Source organism: Nilaparvata lugens, chromosome 1, assembly GCF_014356525.2.
Source record: "Nilaparvata lugens isolate BPH chromosome 1, ASM1435652v1, whole genome shotgun sequence".
NCBI classification, from domain to species: domain Eukaryota; kingdom Metazoa; phylum Arthropoda; class Insecta; order Hemiptera; family Delphacidae; genus Nilaparvata; species Nilaparvata lugens.
This window is the reverse complement of record NC_052504.1, coordinates 75,823,517-75,849,273: the sequence shown is the minus strand read 5'-3', so window position 1 is coordinate 75,849,273 and position 25,757 is coordinate 75,823,517. Positions and strand designations below refer to the sequence as shown.

At 32.4% G+C, this 25,757-nt stretch overlaps 2 protein-coding genes across 3 annotated transcripts in view; both read left to right on the top strand.

Annotated features, from left to right (window-relative positions):
- Window positions 1-894: 894 nt before the first annotated feature.
- LOC111050669 (dynein assembly factor 1, axonemal) lies at window positions 895-11,346 on the top strand. 2 transcript variants are annotated; one of them, XM_039443265.1, is made up of 7 exons: window positions 895-1,408; window positions 2,437-2,528; window positions 3,969-4,190; window positions 4,949-5,091; window positions 6,186-6,560; window positions 7,873-8,947; window positions 10,681-11,346. In XM_039443265.1, exons 1-7 carry the CDS (start codon window positions 1,329-1,331, stop codon window positions 11,229-11,231), a joined length of 2,538 nt encoding a protein of 845 aa, XP_039299199.1. In that variant the 5' UTR covers window positions 895-1,328; the 3' UTR covers window positions 11,232-11,346. The 2 variants fall into 2 exon arrangements, with proteins under 2 accessions (XP_039299199.1, XP_039299189.1); XM_039443255.1 differs by lacking the exon at window positions 10,681-11,346 and having other exon boundaries at window positions 896-1,408; window positions 7,873-10,159.
- Window positions 11,347-12,832: 1,486 nt separating this feature from the next.
- Window positions 12,833-25,757, top strand: part of LOC111050891 (guanine nucleotide-binding protein subunit beta-1) — a 52,756-nt gene continuing 39,831 nt past the window's right edge. Inside the window, exon 1 of the mRNA XM_039443310.1 lies at window positions 12,833-13,101. The gene's annotated coding sequence lies outside the window, so the exon portion shown is untranslated. The remainder of the gene's footprint in view (window positions 13,102-25,757) is intronic.

Sequence of the window (25,757 nt, the reverse complement as noted above, 5' to 3'; positions counted from 1 at the left end):
TAATATTATTATACTACCCATTATGAATAGTACCTACTCCATAAATAAACTATAGAGATGCCTATCTAGTGATACTACTAGAATTGATCATCACAATCAAATGAGATAATGAAATGAATGATCGAAAGTCCATGTGCTCCGCTGGATTGGAACCCACAACCAGGCAGTGCTAGAGTAGACTGGATGCTGCAACGCCTCAGTCCTCTCAATCAACCTGGTTTTTGAAGTGCAATTCCATATTCTATGAATAATTACTATGATCTAGCCTATTGATTGAGTAATAATGTAGCTTTTTTGAGAGATTGATTTTTCTCATCTCTACTCTTCTGTTGTTATTGAAGATAACTGATATGGTTATATTGGTGTTCGATTTTTATAATTGATTAGTCTTATACCGGTAAATGCTGATCAATAAATTTAATCATTCAAGCTTATAATTTTCTATTGACTTCAATACAAGTTGATTGATTAAACAGTAAATTTTATTTTCTATCTCATTTTGCCTGATGTTAGAATTAGAAAAACTCAGAATGGAGGTACTATAAAGAACACATAAAATTAAACTGATTGTATGCATAGGAAGATTAATATTATTGATGATTACCAATAATATAATAATTCAACCAAAGATAAAATGTATAGCATAGCATTGATTAAAACTCCCACCGCGTCCAGAGCTCAGATTTATACCGGAATTAAGCTGCGCTTACACCAAAGTTATTAACAAAATGTTAATAGCTTAATCCTTTAATATAGATTCTATTAGATTGAACATAACTTATCATACACATGATGAACATACCGTATGTGTTTGTCAAGCTCCGTTCAATCTAATAGAATCTATAAGGATTAAGTTATTATTAACATTATTAGTTAATAACGTTGAAGTAAACGTTCTTGTCGGGATGATTTCATTCTAGATCCATAGTTCCAACTTGACATTAATAATTAAGTTATTACAGAAAATTTACCAAGATATGAGAATTGATCTTTGCATGAAATACAACGGATGTATTTTATTTATGACTCAAATTAGCAATAATTGAAGTGTTTACTCTGTCTACCATAGTCATCCTACACATACATTTTATAATGATTCTCTATTTGAGATTCCCAAAATACAAGACAATAAATTAAAACTCAACCACACTCATGTTCCTTTAATTTTGATTGTGATGCCCTGATGCGCTTAGATTGGGAAAATAAATTGATCCAATAAAAAAGTGACAACAAAGTGTTTGTTGTCTTAGCAACCCAGTTTGTTTAATTTCTCTCAGCAAAGAGATAGAGCAGTTAGAGGTTATATTGAGGACCAACAATATTCAAATATGAGTGCTGTTGTTGATGAAATTGAAAATACAAAAGAAAAATTGAATACCCTGGAAGAAGATAAAAACTCTGGACCACGGTAACGGATATCTATTAATTTATATTATAAAACTTATTAATTTTGATAGGCTATCAGTTGAATAAAAATCATGCATGCAAAACTCATTGAAATATTACATATTTTTAATATCTACTGAAAAAATCATTTATATATAAACTTAGAACACGTAATCTGTAATTCCATAACAAGGGCAATAATTAGTGTAATGAGTGTAACAAGTGTACGGTAATAATGATTAAAATTTGAAATCAAAATTCAAATTTCATCTTTGCATCATGTTTGTTAATTTAATCATTCAAAATTGACTACAATAATACTCATTTATATTTGAAAAAATAGTCTTGGCTATTTAAATAGTCTTGAATAGACTTGATTGTATATAGGACTCAATGTTGGATTCCGCAGCCTACATACGATGAGCCGCCTCCTTAATCATTCTATCCGATAGAATATTTTTTTTAAAAGGTGATATAAATTTAAAACATTTATTGAACAAACTGAGGAATATTGCAGAACATTCAAAAAATTTCATCTTGTCTAGGAATTACGAATAAATTTTATGTTATGATAATTATCATGAATAAATGATATAGTAGGTCTATATACTTGAAAGCACCAAGAATAGATCTGGCTCGTGGCCCCTCAAGCGTTAAAAATAAACAGGTGGAAGTATGACCAACTTTCTCACTAGCACATAATATCATTCTTCTTCTCTATGAATTTACACTGGCAAAACTATAATAGAATATAGAAAAATTGGTATTAGAAGCGAAAAGTTGAACTGGTGATCTCATTTTACCATTACCTCAAAATGTTCATTGATCAGCTGCATATTGTGTTGGGAAAGGCCAGGGCCCAGAACTATTCTCAGGGTCTCTACCAAAGAGGAGAAAGAATATCTTCCAATCCTTTTTCATCTACTCATTAAGGCTAAATAGTTTAGACTGAACACAATTATTTATGTGATAACGAAATCTCAATTGAGTCGCACAGTAAGAAGTGTTTATAGATTGAGATTGGGCAATTTTGGATATTTTATTTTGCAGGATGACCAAAGAGGCAATCAGAAAACACTGTAAAGAGCATAATCTCTATTTGACACCGTATCTGAATGATATTCTATACCTTCACTTCAAAGGTAAACATTTGCATTATGAATTTTTTCAAAAGACTAACAATTTTAAATGAAAACCGTATTAAAGAGTACAATAATAATTTTTGTTATTGAATTTCATAGAGTATACTTTCATATTAGTTTGATATTATGAGTTTTTGATATTATTAATCTCAAGTCATATTTGTCAAAATAAATTGATCACATGCTACTAATTCTTTATATTATATCACAAACTATCTTATACATAATATATAAACACTACTAAACGTCAGGCTCGTTTCGCTCGCCATATCCGTCTAACAGGGGGCTCCGCCCCCTGGACCCCCGACTGGATCGACAAAAATGAGATCAGCGGGCTCGCTTCGTTCGCCAAAAACGCTGGTAAAAACACCTGTTACTATATCGGTCTATCTTTGGTGAACAAAATTCTTCCACCTCAGTTAAACCTGTGTACTGAATTTTTTAAATATAATTCCATCAATAGGTATTTGAACATTTTCTGTTCATTTGTTCTCGATAAAGCTGAGAAAGCGCAAAAAACGCTGTAAAAACACAGATTTTGGGCGTATCTTTGGCGTTATTTCAGATTCCTTCTAACACAACATTATAACATCCTAGCTTAGCTTCTGTCCTAAATTTGAACATTTTTTGTTCATTTGTTTTCGATAAAGCTGAGAAAACGCTAAAAAACGATGGAAAAACGCTAATTTTGGGCGTATCTTTGGAATTTTTTCCAAATTCGTTCTTAGTGCGCCTCTAAAGGGCCAACTGAACATACCTACCAAATTTGAACGTTCTTGGTCCGGTAGATTTTTAGTTCTGCGAGTGAGTGAGTCAGTGAGTGAGTGCCATTTCGCTTTTCGCTTAGCCTATATATATATATATATATATATATATTATATATATATATATATATATATATATATATATATATATATATCTACATATGAACATTAATAATTTTAAAAAGGTATATAATCTCATCTATTTTTGCTTAAAAACTACTAAGTTGATTTTTATAAAATAATTATCTAAAATCAAATAAATAGGTAATAAAATGATCCAGAAATTGTGGGAGTCTCAATGAGAAAATGCCTAGGTAGGTAATAAAAAAATCAACAGTTTAACATCGGCATTATTTTTTCCAACATTAGGTATAATGTTTATAGTATTTTACACCATTAATCTGTGAAAAATAATAATAGAGAAGCTTGAATGTCTTATTGAAGTTAAGAATACCTTCCGGAAGAACAGTCCAGCTATGACTTATAGCTCAAAACAGGTAGCTATTTATTCTTAACAGCATGATACAGTGTTAACAGCCTATAATTCACAGCATATAATGCTTAAACTCCCAATATAAGGTGAATTCTTGAACTACAAAATACAATTTTTCCATCCATGATATCGACATACCGTAGTTATTTCCTTGTTTTTTCATGTGAACTGATTAATTTCCAGGCTACAGTTACATTGAAAATTTGGAGGAATATGTTGGATTGAAGTGTCTTTGGCTTGAAAATAATGGCTTATTGAAGATATCAAACTTAGAGAACCAAGTTGAACTGCGTTGTCTATATCTCCATAACAATCTGATTGACAAAATAGAAAACTTGGATTGTTTGAAAAATCTAGTTACCATCAACCTGTGTCATAATTACATCCAAAAAATCGAAAACTTGAGTAAGTACATACCGTATTTATATCGTGAGGTTATACGAGTATATAGGTAACCGTAATTTTGACTTTTGACTTATCCATGTATAAAAAATTAATTTATTGTTGCGAGCTGTTTATATTTTATAATTAAGTGTGATTTATTTTTAATTTATTAAATATTCCTGTTTCTGATTATTAATGCGTCTCACTCTGTCATCTCTGATATTGCCAATATTTAAAATAATAACCACATTTTAAAATAATTTTTTATATGTACCTATTCTTAATATAGGGATGTAGATTAAATGCATGAAATATTTTGGAATAAATATTCTTCACTCGAAACTAATTTGGTTGTATATATCACGAGAAATCATATTTTATTATTCGAAGGATATTAATCTCATGTAGTCAATCTAAAATATTTTGAGTTTACTGAATCACTGCGACCCTAATTCTTCATTCCTAGATAGATAGGAAAATTGATAAACTGAGCATGATTAAAAAATTATTTAAATGAAATTAAATCAATTATTTATATAATAACATCATAGTACCCTTTCTTGAAAGGGTAATAATATAGACATTTTAAATTCTATTCATTTTTACTGGAGTTAATAGAAATTCAATTGAAAAAAATTCTATATGTTATTGATCCTATATGTGGATCACATTCATTTGTGATTTTTCTCCATTATTCCAAGTATTGAATCTTCTTCAATGTATGGCTATGAACTTCTAATTTATATAATAAAATTATATTATAATTTCATTGATTACAGGTGGTCTACCTGTACTGAAAACACTCAGTATTAGCCACAACAAATTAACGTCGTTTGATGATATCTGCCATCTCATAGACTGCAAAGAGCTGTCAGCAGTTGATTTGTCTTATAACCAAATTGACGATCAAAAAATTATTGAAGTAAGAAATAAAAAATTCAACTTCTGTACTCATAATATACTCATTTCTCAAGTAATTCTAATATCAACGAAACTTCTTGGTAATATAGTAAAAACTAGTTTCATTGTATATACAGTGGCTTGGATCATGAATTATGAAAACTTGAAAACTCATTTCCCATTCCAACATTACATGTCTTGAATTATCATAATATACAACTTTAAACCAATTTCATTATTTTCTATCATCTACTTTTTCATACAAAATAGAAAAGGAACAATTTGAAAAATTATCAAATCTCCTGAACATTTATCCACAGGCAAGATTTCTAGCTAAATTTAGCAGAAAAAATATACTATGTACATGAACGGCAAAGATTAGAAGAAATCTTACTGTAGAGAAGCCTGGAATTACAGACATGTTCTCACCCAGGAATTTAATTGGTAGAGCTATCATTGGCTACTTTGTCGAGGCACTCACTACTTGATTTTTGGTATCACTTGTAACTGTTATTTTCTGCTCTCTTCAACATTCTGTTTATTTTAGTTCAAGCCTTGTTTTTTATTTTTGAGTTGGTTTCAATTTGAGGATTCAACCTTTCTCATTGTATATTCACTCACGTTACTGACTAGATCATCACACTATACATTATATTGCTTACTGTGTTACTACTTGATTCATCATTATTTCGTATAATTTCTGTATTTTACTATACACTTGGATCATATTTATGTACTCTCCACAATCGCATGTTTTCCGACTTTCCGGCTGGCGATCGTGTGATCAAGCCGTAAATGTGTGTTTATTTATTGTGTATTTATAGTTTAATGGAGAATAAAAGCATTTTTCTATTCTATTCTATTCTATTCTAATATACCCATTATATAAACTTGCTCATAACTTTCTGAAGTATTCATTGTCGTCATACACTATAATTATTGCATATGGCATCCCACAAAGTTGGGAGATGTTTTAATTCCACTAAAAAACCAAACTACAAACTATATCACCACATTTTCCACCACGACCAATTGTTTGAGTTTACAGACATCACACGCACACATTTATGAAATAGTTTGAACTCTATTCGTTCATCAGCTTTATTTGAATTCCAGATTATGGGGGCAATGCAGAGTCTAAGGGTACTGAACCTGCTAGGGAATCCTGTGAGAAATAAGATCAATTTCTACAGGAAAGTTCTGACCTTGGAATGCAAAGACCTGCAGTACCTTGATGATAGACCAGTTTTCCCAAAAGACAGAGTCTGCGCGGAAGCATGGAGAGATGGTGGAGAGAGAGCTGAGGAATTAGCAAGTAAGAAATGGGCCGACGATGAACAGAAGAAACTCCATGAAAGTGTCATGGCGTTGTTGAGTCTGAAAAAGAGAAAAATGTATCAATCAGCATTGGATGATGAACTGAACAGTAATGATGCCGACAACAGAGAGAGGAGATGTGATACAAACATAGACTCTGAATCAAAGTCCGAGGTAAGTATTGTTTTTAATGTGGATCCTCCCATCAAATATCATATTTATCGTTTCTCACAATGATCAGATCAAGGAACAAATGTATCCACTACCATACATAATAATAAACTTATACTGCAATCATAAATACGGATTTTCAATATATTGATATCAAAAATAGAAGCCAATATTATTATCATTTCAGGACACAAGAAATAATTAAAGATTCATCAAGTGTTGCATAGCTCCTCATATCAGAAATAAAAAATCTAAAACAGACGTTATCACAGCTTGAAACAGTGTGGGTGGTGAGGTGAAAAGTTTTCTGAAATTATCAATTCTAACGCTACTGCTCCAGGAATCCATACATGCATTTCCACTGGTGTTTTCAAAGAGGTTTACATTTTCTAGGCTTCCTGCATTGGAAGAAATAATAACTTTCCACTAGTTGTAGTTGTAGTGTGTATCATTAATGGTTTATCTGTAGGATATTAGTTTTATTCTTATCTGGATCATTCCAGATAAAAATATAGGTAGGCTATTGCTAATAACTAGGTAGTGATATCATTCCACTTCATACTCTGTTATGTATTATTAGTTATAGGCCTATTCGAAATTACATTTTGAATAAATTTCACCTTACTTGAAGTGTTCTTAAAAAAAATTCGGCCAATATAGCACTACTGTTTGAACATCATTCATGCTCTATTCATATCTCACACTTCTGGGAATATTATTATATTATATTTTTCTATCTAATTATCCTTTTCTGCTGATGGTGATGCCTGAATAAAAAAATAGAAGAATTTACTTGATGGAATAATGGCGGATAGTGAAGTCTGAGTATATCGGTGTTGGCTATAGGTACCAATCAGATCTTTCAACATGGAGAAATTGTCATTTTGAAATTATTTATAATGATTATGTACCCATACTTCCTATAATATAGTGAGAAACCTATCTATCTATAGTTCCATCCAATAATAGTATAACCCAATGCTTCCTGATGCACTGGGTGACCAAAAACTGAAATTTTAGACCTATTATATGAATAATAGGAGACTCAAAACTTCAAATTTCCACTTTTAACATGAAAGGGTCTCTTTCAGAAACACTAAATTTCAAAAGTAAATAGGTCTGAATTTTTTTTCAATATATATTACGAATTAATATCAAGTGTTGGAGATTCTACAGTTTATAAAGATTTTGTCATGAATCATCCTTGTATTACTTTTACTTATCTTTATACTTTTCAAAATTGAAACCCTATATAATGAATTTAGCAGATTTGGAAATTCATTTGTGATTATTTCGAATCTACTTTCTCTAACAGGTTGGAACAAGCAGTTGCTCTTCATCTTCAGATGAGGAACAATACTCTGATGATGAGACAGAAGCAGGTATGGAAAGAGTTGTCATGCCATGGGATTCAAGAAAAGACTCTGGAGAAATAATTGACAGGCCAGGAAAAGCAATCCTCATTGAAGAAATCTCTGAACAAACTGATGACCAAGAAAAAACAATAATTGTGGCAGCGAATCATAATGATAATGAAAAGAGCTACGATGAAAAAATACAAGACCCACTGAGAACTACTCCTAATATTGATGAACGTTTTGAAAGAATTGAGGGAGTAAATTATGATTCATATCTGAAACGAACAGAGATCATTTCATCTCAAACCCAGCGTTGTGACAAGAGAGAGAAATTCAGTGCATTAATGAAAATATGTGAAACTATTGATGAAGAAAATGAAAATTCAATTATAACACCACCAGCACTGGATTATTTAGCAGATATTCCGTATTCTGTTGAGCCTGACTCTCCCAGTATAGGCCTAAACCCCTCCTTCTCAATCATTGAGTTGAATGATTGTGAAAATTCAAAGCATGTAGAAAATATAAACGTAGAAAGTACTTCAGGTGCGACTTCAAGTTCCAGTCTCCTGTCTAATAATGGTGAAACAGATAGCAATTCAGATTCCAGTGCTACTTCTATAATAGAGGTGGTCAATGCAGTTCAGCAAGAAAAATGTGATCTTGATGCACTCAAGACTTTTAACAATGGTGGAGAAGGTCAAGAAAATACAGGTGGAAATTGCAATGATATCAATAGAGAGCACTTCAATTCTGAGGATGATGAATCCTCTAATGATATTTCGAAACATCAAATGTTCGAGAGACTTAAAAAAATATCCGAAAGTTTTTCATTGACGAAAGAAACTAATAATCTGTCAAAGTCATCAATTAATTCACTGTGCTATGATGGAATGTCACCAGAAGTTAACACATTCATTGAAAAAATAGAGAACATTGAAAGTGGGGTACTTGAGAGAATTGGTAAGACGAGGAATAATTATGCTATGCAAAGTGAAGAAAGTGTAGAAGCTATTGATATTCCAAAACAAGATGATAGTTGCCGGCACTCGAAAATTAGTTTCGATAAAGAGGATGAAGACGGATGCACGAAATCAAATTCAAACCCAATGACAACTTTGAATTATATCATAGACGATGGTGGATGTTCAAACTTTGAGCTTGGAGCAAAGAAATCTGAAATCAGTAATGCTGGAAATGAATTTTGTACAAAAGCTTCAGAAATAAACGCAAACTTTCTTCAGAATGATACATCAAATCAGAACATTTCCTATGCTGAAGCTGATGAGAAATACTCAACTCATGAGATCACTGAAGAGTGTAAAGCCGATTTTCTGAATATGCATTCTGATAAAGATATTAAAGAGTTGGAAATTTACAATGAAATTAAGCCTGAGGAGAAGGAAGAAGAAGAAGTGGTAGCTGAGGCTCTATCATGTAATACAATTTCTGAAACGAGTTTCCATGCTCAACAGACTACATCAGAAAATAATTTAAATCATGTCTATGACAATGTTCAAGATCCACCAAAATCCAAAAATTATTCTTTAGAATTACAGATGGCTGTTGAAGCATCAAAATAATTTTCATAATTTAATTTATCAGCTACTTAATAATAATTGTATGCATAATTGTATCTATGCTCAATTCACAATTTCCTTTGAAATTGAAAATTCCTGTTTAACACATATATCTGAATATAATTATATACACATATTACACACATATACACATATTATATTACATATAATTCAATAATATACTGTACTTCATAAATGTTATTATGGAAGTAATGAATAAACTAGTAATTGAATACTCTTTGTTTTTCCGTTTCCATTTTATATATCCTTTGAATTATTTATTTCATTCTTTTCCAATTTGGTTTTGTTCTTGTTGTTATATATGGACATACATACAGTTTGTAGGATGCAGTTTATCACATGTAACGAATTTGATAAAAAATAAAACTTATCAAAAGTGTTTGATAAAAAATAAAACTTTAGGCCCACACTGCTTCCAATGAAAAGCTTCACATAGGATTTTCGTTTATTTTCTCTGTTCCCAAAATAAAATTAGATTGATTTGAATGGAATCATGATGAACATTATTATGATAGCTCTAGACGTTTGTAAGACGTAACTTACAGTATATTGAAAGTTGAGCAATAGAATTTTTGGATAAAACGCTGCTGGAAATTGCTGTATCATCTCTGATAAAAAGTCCATTGCAATAAAGTTTTCTTCAACTTCATATTATATTCTATCATTTGTCAAAATATTGTTTTCAGTATAGCCCATTATTAAAGCTGATTCGTTTTGAAGTGTGGCTTATTGTATGTTCAAGAGGCAGATCAAAACACTAAAATTAACAAAAAACCGTAGAATAAAGCATTTTAGTGATGACTGAATTAGGTACTAAAAAGTTACTATAAATATAACTTATAGTATAGGCCTAGACTATATCGTACTCATAGGTACTCATAGTAAGTTAAAAGTTAGGTACTGTATTTTTTTTATAAGTTAGTAATTTACTCACTGATTTCTATTCTATAATATAATTATTTGATTTAAACTTATACCTAATAATTATAATACCTGATTAAAAGCTCTGCTCAAGTACAGTACGATAATGATGATAATATTATTATACAAATATAAGAAATCAATAAAGACATAATTACACTTGATGGGTGAAAATAATACTAGTTTCAGATTTCAAGCAATTATCAGCTTATACAGGTTGTATAATGTAATACTGAAAACAAGATGATAGTTGCCGGCACTCGAAAATTAGTTTCGATAAAGAGGATGAAGACGGATGCACGAAATCAAATTCAAACCCAATGACAACTTTGAATTATATCATAGACGATGGTGGATGTTCAAACTTTGAGCTTGGAGCAAAGAAATCTGAAATCAGTAATGCTGGAAATGAATTTTGTACAAAAGCTTCAGAAATAAACGCAAACTTTCTTCAGAATGATACATCAAATCAGAACATTTCCTATGCTGAAGCTGACGAGAAATACTCAACTCATGAGATCACTGAAGAGTGTAAAGCCGATTTTCTGAATATGCATTCTGATAAAGATATTAAAGAGTTGGAAATTTACAATGAAATTAAGCCTGAGGAGAAGGAAGAAGAAGAAGTGGTAGCTGAGGCTCTATCATGTAATACAATTTCTGAAACGAGTTTCCATGCTCAACAGACTACATCAGAAAATAATTTAAATCATGTCTATGACAATGTTCAAGATCCACCAAAATCAAAAAATTATTCTTTAGAATTACAGATGGCTGTTGAAGCATCAAAATAATTTTCATAATTTAATTTATCAGCTACTTAATAATAATTGTATGCATAATTGTATCTATGCTCAATTCACAATTTCCTTTGAAATTGAAAATTCCTGTTTAACACATATATCTGAATATAATTATAGTACACAAATTACACACATATACACATATAATTCAATAATATACTGTACTTCATAAATGTTATTATGGAAGTAATGAATAAACTAGTAATTGAATACTCTTTGTTTTTCCGTTTCCATTTTATATATCCTTTGAATTATTTATTTCATTCTTTTCCAATTTGGTTTTGTTCTTGTTGTTATATATGGACATACATACAGTTTGTAGGATGCAGTTTATCACATGTAACGAATTTGATAAAAAATAAAACTTATCAAAAGTGTTTGATAAAAAATAAAACTTTAGGCCCACACTGCTTCCAATGAAAAGCTTCACATAGAATTTTTGTTTATTTTCTCTGTTCCCAAAATAAAATTAGATTGATTTGAATGGAATCATGATGAACATTATTATGATAGCTCTAGACGTTTGTAAGACGTAACGTACAGTATATTGAAAGTTGAGCAATAGAATTTTTGGATAAAACGCTGCTGGAAATTGCTGTATCATCTCTGATAAAAAGTCCATTGCAATAAAGTTTTCTTCAACTTCATATTATATTCTATCATTTGTCAAAATATTGTTTTCAGTATAGCCCATTATTAAAGCTGATTCGTTTTTGAAGTGTGGCTTATTGTATGTTCAAGAGGCAGATCAAAACACTAAAATTAACAAAAAACCGTAGAATAAAGCATTTTAGTGATGACTGAATTAGGTACTAAAAAGTTACTATAAATATAACTTATAGTATAGGCCTAGACTATATCGTACTCATAGGTACTCATAGTAAGTTAAAAGTTAGGTACTGTATTTTTGTATAAGTTAGTAATTTACTCACTGATTTCTATTCTATAATATAATTATTTGATTTAAACTTATACCTAATAATTATAATACCTGATTAAAAGCTCTGCTCAAGTACAGCACGATAATGATGATAATATTAGTATACAAATATAAGAAATCAATAAAGACATAATTACACTTGATGGGTGAAAATAATACTAGTTTCAGATTTCAAGCAATTATCAGCTTATACAGGTTGTATAATGTAATACTGAAAAGAAGATTAGGCTACCTATAGGGTCAGATAAATGTTTCATAAGCCTACAGCTATCAAGAGGCTATCATTTCCCGCAGAAACCAATACCAGGAGAAAGAGAATTAATTTCTTAAAAAAGAGATATGACTAGACATTGCAGCGCCTATATTTTTATGAACACCAAGGGAAATATTATTAAGCAGAAATAATAAGAGCTTATTTTTTATTAGTTCTTTGTACGTAATTGAAGTTTTGAGTAATCCAATCAAAATACTCGTGTATCTTTGTACTTGTGTATTTTAGTTGTTATTTAGTTACTTTTATATGAATCAAACAGTTCAATTAGCCCTATTAAAATACTTTATTGATGCATTGTAAGATTTCAAGAACCTGTGATTTAAATGATGTTTGAAAATGGCGCGTTGCGAGTGACGTCATTGCTACGGGGCTGCACACTTTCGTAGACGGAAGCCGCACCCTGCACAGATAGTGGACAGTGTCGATAGTAAATTCACTTGTTTGGCTAAAGGCAGTTTTTTAAAGAATTTGTGCTCGTATGAATCCCTAACGATAGGTTATTAGAACATTTTTAAATGTGATTATTTAGAAACAATAACTAATAGTGCGATAGCGGTAATAAAGAGTGTGTGCTGTGGTTTGCAACTCATTTTTGCAACCGACGAGTAGGAGCTGGCTGGATTAGGAATTGACGTGTTGGAAAGGAGGTAAGTGTTAAAGTTTAAATATTATTTCTCCATGCTACTACTTATTTAAATTTTAATATTTAGTGATTGTTTCTACGTAAAGTAATTATGTTTTTAATGTAACTATACATCCCTCCGGCTTCAACAAGGTCTAAAGTAACTTCCATCCCTGTCATCCGATTAGGTGGGAATCTTACTACGGTACTAAATGTAGTTTGATACAGGTTCCTTCCTATCATAAATCTTTTTTGGAACCTACTATTGTAGGTTTTGTTGAAAAAAATAGCGTCTGAACTCTTCTTAGAAATTCTTGCCCAAGTCGAATGATTGGCCATGATTGATAAGGTGATAGAGATCGGTTTGCTGGGTTGACTGCAAGACTGACTATTAAACTACGTACCGTACCAGACAACGTTTTTGATATTATACTTCAATCAATCTATAATTATTATTTGTAATAATTTGAATCACGCCATCCTAATTCAATCGAATTTACAATGTTATTTTTACTATTAAAAAACTAAATTCTCAACTAAATGTTACCTGTAGAATTTCACCGGGTCTATCGCAGCCATGATTGCTGGCCTAATCAATGTTCAGTGAGCGAGCTGTCTTATCTTCATATATTCTTTCATACAATATGTTTGAAAAATTTCTTAACTAATATGATTTTAAATTTATTTACATGATGATTTAGCTCTAGATAGATATGTTGAGTGTTTTAAATTTTATCTAAGCCTAACTTAGTCCATTGAATTGGTTAGGTTAGGTTCGTTGCAAAGTTGAAACTGTCAATCTCTGGGTTTTTATCAGCAAGTAGTTTTTCAATTTAATCCACTCAAAAGCCTATCTTCAAGTATTTTGAGTTAATTTTTCATGTTTTTCACTGGTTCTTGATTTTTCACTCAAGCTTATTCTATAGATTTCTTAATTCAACCTGTTCAACTTAAATATGAATGTGAAAAGCATTTACTTTACAATACTTTTTTTACTGAGTCTTAATAAGATTCAAATCAATTCGAAGACTTCCAATTTTATTGAATGACTGTTATTTAGCATTCAGTTATAACATTAAATTCATTAACAGGGGTTTGAATGTGTTTCATGGTGCCCAAAAATTTGTTTAATCAAATTTCATGCAAATATCTTAGTTTTATTGAGTTAACTAGGCTCTAAAAACTATGATAAACTTTATGCATAATATTGATCCCATAAAAAATACAAATACTGTTTTCGAAACCCTAATTTTCAATAAAAATTAGCTCTATTCTGTATATTATTACAAAATGCAAGAATTAAGTTTAATATAATAGGTTTACTTTTTACTTTTTCAGTATAATAGGAGACCATTTCAGTTTAATGATAACATTATCAGGAAAATGTAGCCTAGTTTACAGAGCAAAATTGCAGATTCAGTACATTATATAAGAAATTATTCAATAAGCAAATAAAGATAACAAAAATATTATCATTAGGACTAAAATAAACAGTTTAAAGTGAAGGATTTTGGATTGAAAATGATATTTGGAATAAAATACTCATGATTATATACTATGGTCTAATTATATCATCCATCAAAGTTTTCAAAACTTCCATTATTAAATATGTAACGATGTAACATGAAGAAGACTGTCAAATAATTTTTGTAAGGTAACTGCTTTGATTCCTTGCAATAATTATTTTACATAAGTTATGTTGTCTAATACTATTTTTACATTTTGGATGTTGGCTTGCCAGTTTGGGTGTTGGGGCCTAGCTGAGAGTCATTTTATTAAAACGTTCCCACTATACTTATTGAAATACAATTAATTATTGTTTTTATTGATTCTTATTTTTTTATATTTTGATTAAAAACATTTCTCAAATAAGAGAAATTGTGAACTTTCAACCTTATTTAGAATTGAAAAATATTTATAGCTTATATAGAATAACTAATTTTTATGTATTACTCCATATAACTTAACATTGAGTAACTTATTAAAATGATTAGCTCATTGAATTTTATTAAAATGATACTGTAATGACAATATTTAAAAAGTAGAATGGAATATTTCTCATGGAATAAGCCCAACATATAGGTATATGAAACCTTTGATCGGTTCTGTGACTTTTTTCTCCAATTTTATAATATTTATTCATTCTTTTTTGGATGATTTATGATGCCTACATATACTTCTGCTTTTTTCGTTTCTGATTGCATAAGATGGTTAAATTTCCATGGGCTGATGCAATCTGAAGATCAGGTACAGAGAAGCAGTTGGAAGTTGCTGAGCATGAAAATGAACTTCGTTCTATGATATAATATTCCATTATCACGCTGGCTGGTGTGCACTTTAGCTCTTTGAGTTAATGCAGTTCAAGTTTTTAATTGGATCATTTCTCTCTAGTACGGTATTGACAATTTTCGTTATCTATAATTATAAAAACTGATCACTATCACCATAGAGAAAATATAGCTAGCTATCTTTGATATCTTATGCTATCACTATGCTAAATTTTAATAGAAATTAGAATGCAGTCAACCAATTGAAAGAGGAAATTTCATTTCTTTAATATAAAAATGATGAATATTTACACTGCTCGGCTTCACCAAAATCACACAAGATACCCTAGTAGCGCAGGATACATTGCAGGGGCATGAAAATATGATTCTAAACTTCTAGTGTGTGACTGGTAACTTTTTGAATGATTGACTGATTTTATTGAATGTGGAGTGAACCTACATATTATGAGGTTTACTCATTTGATTGAGTACATGGCTGCATCTATTCATAAACATTTAGATATTAAATTATTAGAACGTATTGGGAATTAGAGTGTATTGGAAAATATAGACTGGAATCTTCATTTTTATCAATTGGAATAATTCAGTATTTTTTAGTAGATGAGATGATTGTCGTCTGTGTAGTCGTATCCCCACTATGCTGAATGTATTATTGCTGTTTTCCTCTTTAGTTCACTCGAATGACGGATGACTACACAGTCGACAATCGTCTCATCTACTAATAAATACTGAATTATTCCAATTAATGAAATTGAGTGGTATGCATTCACAAGGCAAAGCTACTTGAGTATGTCCATGGTAAAATGTTCAATTGATAAATTTATGATCAGATTTGTTTTCGTAGGCTATATAGTCAAAAAAAATAATCTCGACTGCCTATGGGCTTCAGCAAAGAACGAGTAATAGCTATAAATTAGTTGTAAGGTGGTTTAGTGCGAAGACCCGCCATTTTGTGGTGAATGAGGAGGATAGTAACCCGGTGATGCATCATGCACAAAACTGGAGGCGACAGGTGAATGAGAACAGAGACTGGCAGTTGAATCCACGCCAGTCAACTTCTTTTATGCTATGCTAACGATGCTGCGTTATGCGTTGCTGTGCAATGCTATGCTGTATGGTTCTCGGTGCAGTCACGACAGACCTCACTTCTCCTATCTTGATCTGTGTTCGCGAAATTTGAATTCAGATTTTAAGTCGGTCGCATTCTTGGTGGGTTTCCGTTATACAGTGAGCCATCATCAAAAGCATCCAGAACTGGCTTCAATGAAGAATGTGAAATTCTATTCAAGAACTAGTTCCCGATGATCTTAGAACTGAATTAATGAAATTTATTTCTCCCAATTCGTTAATCTGTATCTTTGTGTGTGACTTTGGCTTTAAGTTTCACCACGAACTTGCCAAATATAAATTTTCAGTTTCAGTTGTAATTAGTTTTTGGGTCGCCCAAATGGTTATCAAAGATTATTCACCTTTTTACATTATGTCTAAGTGCTTAGATCTTTCCTATTGGTATTGGGAAATGTATATAGACTATCAATTTTAAATCCAAGAAATATCACTCAGCAATTGCGATGTTATTTTTTAAACTTACAATCTATCATTATTATACAAACATTCCCAGTAATCAAATTCCGCCTATCCAGGAATGTACATTCTATACTCACTGTTCTATTCTCTATTCTATTCAGTATAGAATAAAAGTCTTATACTCACTGATTCAGGTTCATATTTCTATTCTTTGAATGGTAAGGTTATCTGTACTGTACTGTATATTTATTTCTTGAGTACAAGCACTGGCTTTATTTTTCAGTATAATTGAATATACTGTTTACGAGTATAATCACAGCCGTCTCTTCTAGAGAAGTTAATGTGGTATCGTCCTTGTGTATCAGGTCTACTACCTATGCTAGACCATTTCATACAGTTTGTATTCTATCTTTTCTCATGAATGAATTTGCTCTCCAAAAAAGTATCTAGCTTTTTCTGTGTTGAGGCTTGTAGTTTTTCATATATAACTGTATTGATCTCGAATTAATTATCTTCTGATATTAAATTAATTATCGTTGAACAGATGTTGAAAATTATGATCAATAATTGACCGAGCGAAGTGAGGTCTAAGATTCAAGTAGACGGTTTGGCATTTCTCTTAATGTTTAAATGTTTGAATGTTCAAATGTTGCGCATTTACGGCGAAACGCGGTAATAGATTTTCATGAAGTTTTACAGGTATGTTCCTTTTTTAATTGCGCGTCGACGTATACATACAAGGTTTTTGGAAATTTTGCATTTCAAGCATAATATAAAAGGAAAAAGGAGCCTCCTTCATACGCCAATATTAGAGTAAAAATCAGACTATAGAGTAATTATTCATCATAAATCAGCTGACAACTTATTTATTGTAACATGGTCTGACTGAAACAATTTTAAAAATTTTACAGGGCAAAATTACTTGTTGGAAAATTGTTCATTAGCAGTTTCATTGGTTACTGCGATCGTTTTCGCTTACGTTTTCCATGTTCCAAGAGACGATGCTGTTCATGAGTCTCTGATATTCGTCTAGTTTAGTGTCTTCGAGAGGATCAAGCCTGTTGGTCACCTTATAAATACCGATATCCTATTATATTAAGCAACCAATTTCTGTATTTCTGATCTTGAGAACGGCTCTTACGTTTCTAATGAAGTTTGAAATATAGTGGGTTTGTGATGAGGAAATTAGTTTGCACCAGTTCTCTTTCTTGGGATAACTCCAATGGGAAAGAATTGCTACTATAAAAAAACTGGGAGTAGCGAGGATTTAATATATTATGACAATAACGTTTCAAGTTTATGAGGCTTGATATTATTTATTTGAAAGGCATCATTGACACTGTTAAAATATTAATATTGTTGCAAGATTTCCAAGTAGAAGATCCAAGTTTTCCAAGTAGCAATCAATTTGCTGGAAGGACAATTGAGAGATGTGAATTGTATGTATTGATGTGTTCAGTGCATGATGCATGACTAGTGAGTGAGAAGCTTCAAGGGTACTATTCGTCTGTTTCAGTTAGCATTGAGGGAATTGCACCAATACAGTGGAATAGCAAGTGAGTGGGCTATTGTTTTTGCGCTAACAAGAGGGTGACGAAACGCGATTCTTTTGATAATGTAATGATCCATGTTCCGTCAGCTATATAGTGCTAGTGTGGCGTTGTGAGGGGGTGGGGTTGGTGGGGTTTGGCTATTGAATGGTGTGGAACCCCGCCTGGAGCAGGTGATGCTTAGTGCGGCCGCCACCCACCAAGCAGCGCCACTGTGCAGTCTCCTTCCATCCGGGACTTGCGCCGTGCTCCCGCCGTTTTGCAGGTTATTCTGGATAGACCCCCATCTTCAGGGAATTTTTCAGTCAACTCAAATTTCAGTTGTCGGCCCTTGATCGCTTCCTTTCATCCATCGTTATCCACCTTGATTAAGCGAGACTATTTTCCAACCCATTCTCTTATCCACTTTTAAGTGAGGATGTTATTACAAATGATTGATTTGCTACTTGGTACAATACTCAAATCTTTATTTGGATACATTTTTTATAGTATGATTCAGTCGGAAACAGCGGTACAAACCCAGTTGATAGTTTTATTTATTTATTACAGTACATAATTTATTTCGGTTAATGAGTACTTTAATCACAAAAATATTATGTAGCCTAATATATAAATATTGTGAGTTTGTGAGAAGCTATTAACCAATTCATTTTCTGGTTTGGTTCAGATTCATTTTATTCTAGAGGACCTAATCGCTTGACTAATCTGTTTGATTATTTTACAAGGCATGAGTAAACTTTGCTGATCAGGTGATAGTGTATTTTTTTATTTCCTTCAAGGTCAATTTTAATGAAAATGTCGAGAAAACTTGACAAGTATTTATAATTGAAAGTAATGGAGAGTTAGATATTTAGTATCTGATTTTAATTAAATAAAACCTGGGCAAATGTACGCATCAACAACCAAGAAACTTGATTGGAAAATTCAATGTTGAAATGAGAGAAAATTCAATGTTATTCATCATGAATGCATCAAGCAGTAAAATTTACTCATTCGTGGTAAGAGAACACTTGGAATGACTTTATAATTGGATGAGTATCTCTCTAATTATTTATTGGTTGAGATAAATTATGTTAGCCATCTATGAACTCAATGTTTGAATTGATGATTAGCACTCTTTACCTTATGGTGAATTTTATTACTATTTGATTAAACTTCTTGAGCTATTCTTATTGAACAGACAGGGGCTGCTGAGAACTCATGTTATACATCTCTGCTGCCGTCACTTTTCGTTTTCAAATTGAAGAAAGAAGGCATGAGCTCTTTTCGATTCCTAATACAGTTGTTGTTGGGTAAGTGGAAATTGGGGGAACATCTTTCTCGGCAGAGATGCCTTGGCTGATGGAATGCTGATTAGAAATGCAGGTACCATCTGTCAGAAATGGAATGTGCCGAGGACTTGTCTGGTCTGACCGGGTAAGTGGTCTGACTAGTTGTTCTCGCATTTTCCGCTCTTCAGTCCTAATCGACTCGCTGCAGAAACCAATGGACCCAAGAATGAAAAATGGCGATATCATTATTTGTTGCGTTGCTCTGTTTTAAGTTGGCCCATAATATAGTCTACGTATTTATTGTAAACTCGCTCCAAGTTGATCTCAAGAGCTCTTATAGATTTGATAGGATCGGAAACACCTTTTCCAATCGCCCATTTAAGAAGAATCTTTTTACCGCACTCATCTTGTGAAACAATTAAGCTACATCAATTTTCTGATGTCATTGGATTGATACTTTCGCATGATTTGGCCTGCTTCAAAGATTCGTTGGGGAATTTTGCACACTTCATGAATCCTGAATCTGCGCTCTTTGGGATGGAGTTATTGGTTTGCTTGATACTCTGATAACCTATTTCGACTACAGACTATTGAGTCAATGTTGTAGAGGTCCTGTTGCACCTACTTCTTGCACTTCTTGAGTCGGAAAGTTAGTTTGGAAACTGCTGCACACTTGTGTGAGTGAGGCCGTGTTATGTGAAACAGCCTTTTTACCATGTGAAAGAGTTGAGCGGTGCTTTCTGGTAGGTTGCCAATTTGTGGCGTCCAAGTTGTATGGCCGGCCTTTCAATAACGTCACGTCACGATTCACAATAAGCGCCACTTCTATTTCGATATCCCATTAAAATCCGTGATCTGGTCCATTGCAGTTTGATTCCAGAGATTGTCTTCTCTGTGTGGTGTGTATAGGATATGGGAAAAATCATACTCTAAGATTAAAAAATCCACTTATTAATTTTACTTTGGTAAGTTTTGGGTTTATCTGTAAATTAGAGCCATGTGCAGATGAATCTCTAAATTGTCTAAACTAAGTATGATGAAAGACATGAGTGTGTACTTTCAATTTTCAATATAAATTTTCTGTATCTATGGGTGATTGTAATACCATATACCATGTATTGCTCCCCAGACAAATTGACAAAATTTTCCGGTTTAGTTGTAACAATTAAAAAGAAAGCGGAACTAAAGAAGAAATCTTAGTAGAAATCTCCAAGTTCTTACTTTCAATGCCAGTGAGCCTTTGATTACTGAAATTACTTTCTTGTAATTTCCATGACATTTTCAAGCCTGCCCACAGAATTGAAAAATTGATGAAATTCTCATTTATACTCATCTGTAAACACATTATTATAAAAGCATAGTTCTATAACTGTCTAAATCACCCTAGTTTCACAAATAATACATACAGTATGCCTGTTGAGGTAATGTGCTTTATTTTGTACTACATATAAATTATGGATAGCATTATTACTCTTGTTAAAATGTTTTGCTTATTCTAGAGTTTGAACTTTCGGATCAATGGCAAATGTCATTTTAATTAAAATCCTCGTCATTCTTTCTATTATCAACCAAATTCTTTTGTTATTTGACTACTCTGTTTAGCTCTATCTTAAGATCAATCAATCAAATTTATTGCCTTACAAAAAATGTTCACAAATAAATACAGATTACAAAATGTAATATTTTAGAATAAGAAGTATAATTTTTTAACATAATAATATACTAATTCGGCGAATCCAGCAAAACCACAGTTTGAGTGCCGGTGACGAATAAGATGAAGATAAGACGCGAATTTTGAAGTTTGATCTGAGTCGGCCATTGATTATTTTGCATTATTGAAAAGCCTGACAGTAGAGCCGAAATTGTAACCTTGACATGAGCCGCTGCACGGGTATAACTGCGAATTGATTTGACCCATTTGATTAGTTGTGGTTTTCGCTTTCGTTTGTCCGTCCGAATGAATGAAATTGAAGCCGATGGATATGTGACGACTGACGAGGTGCTGTTGCCTGCTGCTTGCTGTATGTTTATTGTCCAGAGATGGTTAGCATTAGCAGTCAATGTAAATATGACAGTCGTATATGGAGTTGTGACGTTTGTGTACAGCGGCATTGGATTTTGGCTCACATCACCATATCACCAACCCAATTCCTGACATATCGATTGAACAGCTATTGAAGCCGGCCGGGCAAATAATCTACGTGCCTTCTGTCATGTCTTGTGATTAAGTATTTTCTACTTTTTCCATTTGCGTCGAATTTATTTGTGTCTGAATTTCAAGATTCTATATAGGAGTGGAGAATTAAAATCACGGTAATTTGCAATAACCGTAGAGATCAATCTGAAAAAATTGGAGAGTAATCATAATCACATACTTTATTGAAGTTTACAAGGAATTTATTATAAGAAATACTCAATCCTTGAATATTCCTTAATACTTGATCCGAATACTCAATGTAATTTAATCTTCTTCGTTGCTCGAGAATTTAATGTGAACTGGTGTATAAAAATGTATTTCTATAAACTATAGATGGTTTTAGTTGAATCATACAAATAAGACTAGTTGGAAGAATATTGATTGCCTCATTCAGATGGTTTGATTTAGTGTATTACTGTGATAAATTAAATCAGCGAAAGTGGACAAACATTAGCAGTTAGTTTTCTCGTGCTTTGTATGGTGATTTATTACTTTGGTTTCTCCTGTTGCTTTACTACACTACTAGGTCTGCCTTGTGTAATCGATCCATTGCAGTTCTACTACTTTCACTTGATGCGCCGGCTACAAATTTAGTCTCGTATCAAAGTGTAGCCACACAGAAGTGTGGTGCTTATCAGCTTGTATTTTACGGTTGAGGAACCAAGTCAATTTATGACGAAGTTATGAGCTCTGATTTCGTTATCGTTTCACTTGTTCCAACATTCTTTTCAAGCTCTAACTCTGTGCAGCTGTTCTCAATTTAAGTAAGCATCCATATTCAGTGCACAATTCTTTGTCGTTCTCAATGCGTGCTTGACTTTTGTCAACAATATAGCATGCTTTTGGCATTAATATTCCAATACAGTATGTAGCTCAAGTTTTTCAATATTCATTCAAGTTGATAGTTTATGAAAATCGTGGAGTGGAAGATGACCAAGAGAGTATGTGAAAAGGTTTTAAAAAATTGAGTTTTGATCGCCAATTTTTTAATTTCAATCGTGTTTACTTTAATTCATGTCCAACTCTATTTCTCATAATTAATTGAAACTACTAGGCTGCTTCTTGAGTCTAGGAGCCTTAATAAATGTATCATGATCACATTATATATTACAGAATTTACATTTAACGTATATCTATAATCTCGTTTCTATAATTTGTATAGATAATATTATCAATTATTACTCCTCAATTGGAGTTGAGGTATCTTAGCAAGTGCTCCACAGCCACCTAGAAGAGACATGTTATGGGAATATAGTGGACTACTGCGTATTTTAGGTGATTTCATTAGGATATTCAGTGTGTAGATAATTCAATTTATATGAATTAATACATAAATACAATATAATCTTAGACCATACCTACTTATAAAAATATACTTTAATCCAATTGGTTATTTTCAAATATGTCATGATTACAGACAGGAATAGTAAACATATTTTCCACATGGAAGTCGTACTCTAAGCACTTGTGAATACAGTATTTGCCTTTTAATCGTTCAAGATCTGTTGTAATACTGACTTTTCTATGTTAGTGCTCTATGGAGAGCGTTGCAGTTGTAATAGATTGCGTCTGTAGAAAACGTTATCATGGGGGGTAAGTTTCCCGGCGAGGGAAATTTGTAGGGCGAAAGGGAATTTGGGAGGCGCTTGGGAAGTGGCAGCACTGCCGGCAGTCCGGTATCAGTCGACTGTAGGGCGTGGCGCTGCGAGGACGAGGCAGATTGGTGCGACTAGTGCTTGGGCCTTGGTGTGCTTGACGGTGCTTGAGGAGTCGGTGCAGAGCAGAGGTGATGCGGCCGCGACTAGTCCGACTGAAAAGCGTTGCAAGAGAACGGCAGCCGTGCATCTGCTCTTGATCCCAAGTGCAAGTGCAAGTGCCGCCATATCTGTGATCTCCCCTTGTGAGTGAATCTTGAGCTGCCGGTAACCCACTCTTCGAATCTCCCCCCCCCTTGCTTACTATCCTTCTCTAGCTAGTGATTGTTCAGTGCTCAAGAACAAGTGATGTGATAAAGTCTAATAGAATTCATTACTAATATACGGTTGTAACAAGAATATTGATACTGTGTTGATTTTGTGAACCTCAGACATACGTGCATTTTCTGTAACCACAAACCAGTTTTCCTGAACCAATTTCGCAGGTACAGAAGCTTTTATCAATATTATCACACTATACATTTTATAAATTGCACGGTAGCTATCAATAATTCTATTTCACAATCACATCAAGGATTCAACCGGTTTGTCTATAATTTGATCTCTCATTCTGTATAGTCTAATGCTATTCCAAACTTCAAGAATTCATAACTAGCTTATTTTTCAGCCACTACATAATTTGAATGATAAGCAATAATAATGAGACAAAAATCAATGAACTATTTTTGCATTTTGAGTCAAAATATATACGAACACCCATTTTAGTGACCAGTGACCCTTTTTCTTTTCTCCAGGAGAGAACACTGAATTTGAATTAGCTGTCTGTGGTGTAAAGATAAGGTTGTTTTATTACACTTTGATTGTGAGTTCCATTCACTGATCACATAATTTTCATATCAAATGCTATTTGAAACTCATCTTGAGGATTTGAGGTATTGAGGATTTGAGTTTCAATGAGAAACATAATCATAATATTACATCTAACGACTTTTAGTACTTTTTGGTAGTTCAGAATTTCCATTGTACAAGTTGAAATTTATATGATCAATATACTGCTATCAGTAGGCCTAACTTCAATTCATGAATCAAATATTAAGCCATCCCATTCCATTTTGTATGCCCATTCATTTTCAAGGCATGAAAATACTGTTTATCTATACATGGTGGTGGTGAAGTTCAATATGCTGGTCACACATTTCCTCTGATTCGCTTGACGATCATTATTCACCTCCTGGAAACCAGTCAGTGGATATTAATGTGCTGAACCACTGAAATAATTTATTTAAAAATTGTAGTCTATTCATTGAAACTTGTCTCATGGAAAAGCATGATGATTTTGGGAAGCATTACACATAAATTTGTCCCTAAATGTTGATAATTGATTTAAATAACCATTTAGATATCATCTGCCGAGCAATGGCTTATGTGATTTGAAAAAGAACCTTTCTTGTATTGTTCAAGGAAAGCTTATAATTGTGATAAGCTAAATATGCTTTAGGTGTACTACGTGGTCTTGAAGTTAAGAAATTCTTATAATTTCTTCAATTTAAAAAATGTTATGATATTTCTCAGGTATCTTCATTAATCCTCTTACATCCCTCTTATTCACTTGTTTAGTATTTTCCAGTTCAACTAAACATTGTAAATATTATGTACAATCTTGAGGAATAAGCCCAAACTTTTCTTGAAGTTTCATGATATTTTCACACACGCACACTTGTGTGCTAACCATTAAATATTTTCCTTGTAACTGTAAAGTTAGTTGATATAATAGTAGCCAGTTATGCTGGTATTTTATTCAGGTGTTTAAAATTTGGTATTACTTTCCTTGCCCTATTACCATAGGTAAGGAAAGTATTGCTTTCCAAAAAAATTAAGGTACCCCATTTTCTATATTTCCATACATTTCAAGGTCCCCTGAGTCCAAAAAAGTAGTTTTTAGGTATTGGTCTGTGTGTGTGTGTATGAGTGTATGTGCGTCTGTGTACACGATGTATCTCATCTCCCAATCGACGGAATGACTTAAAATTTGGAACTTAAGGTCCTTACAATATGAGGATCCGACACGAACATTATTTCGATCAAATGCGATTCAAGATGGCGGCTAAAATGGCGAAAATGTTGTCAAAAACTGGGTTTTTCGCGATTTTCTCGAAAACGGCTCGAACGATTTTGATTAAATTTATACCTAAT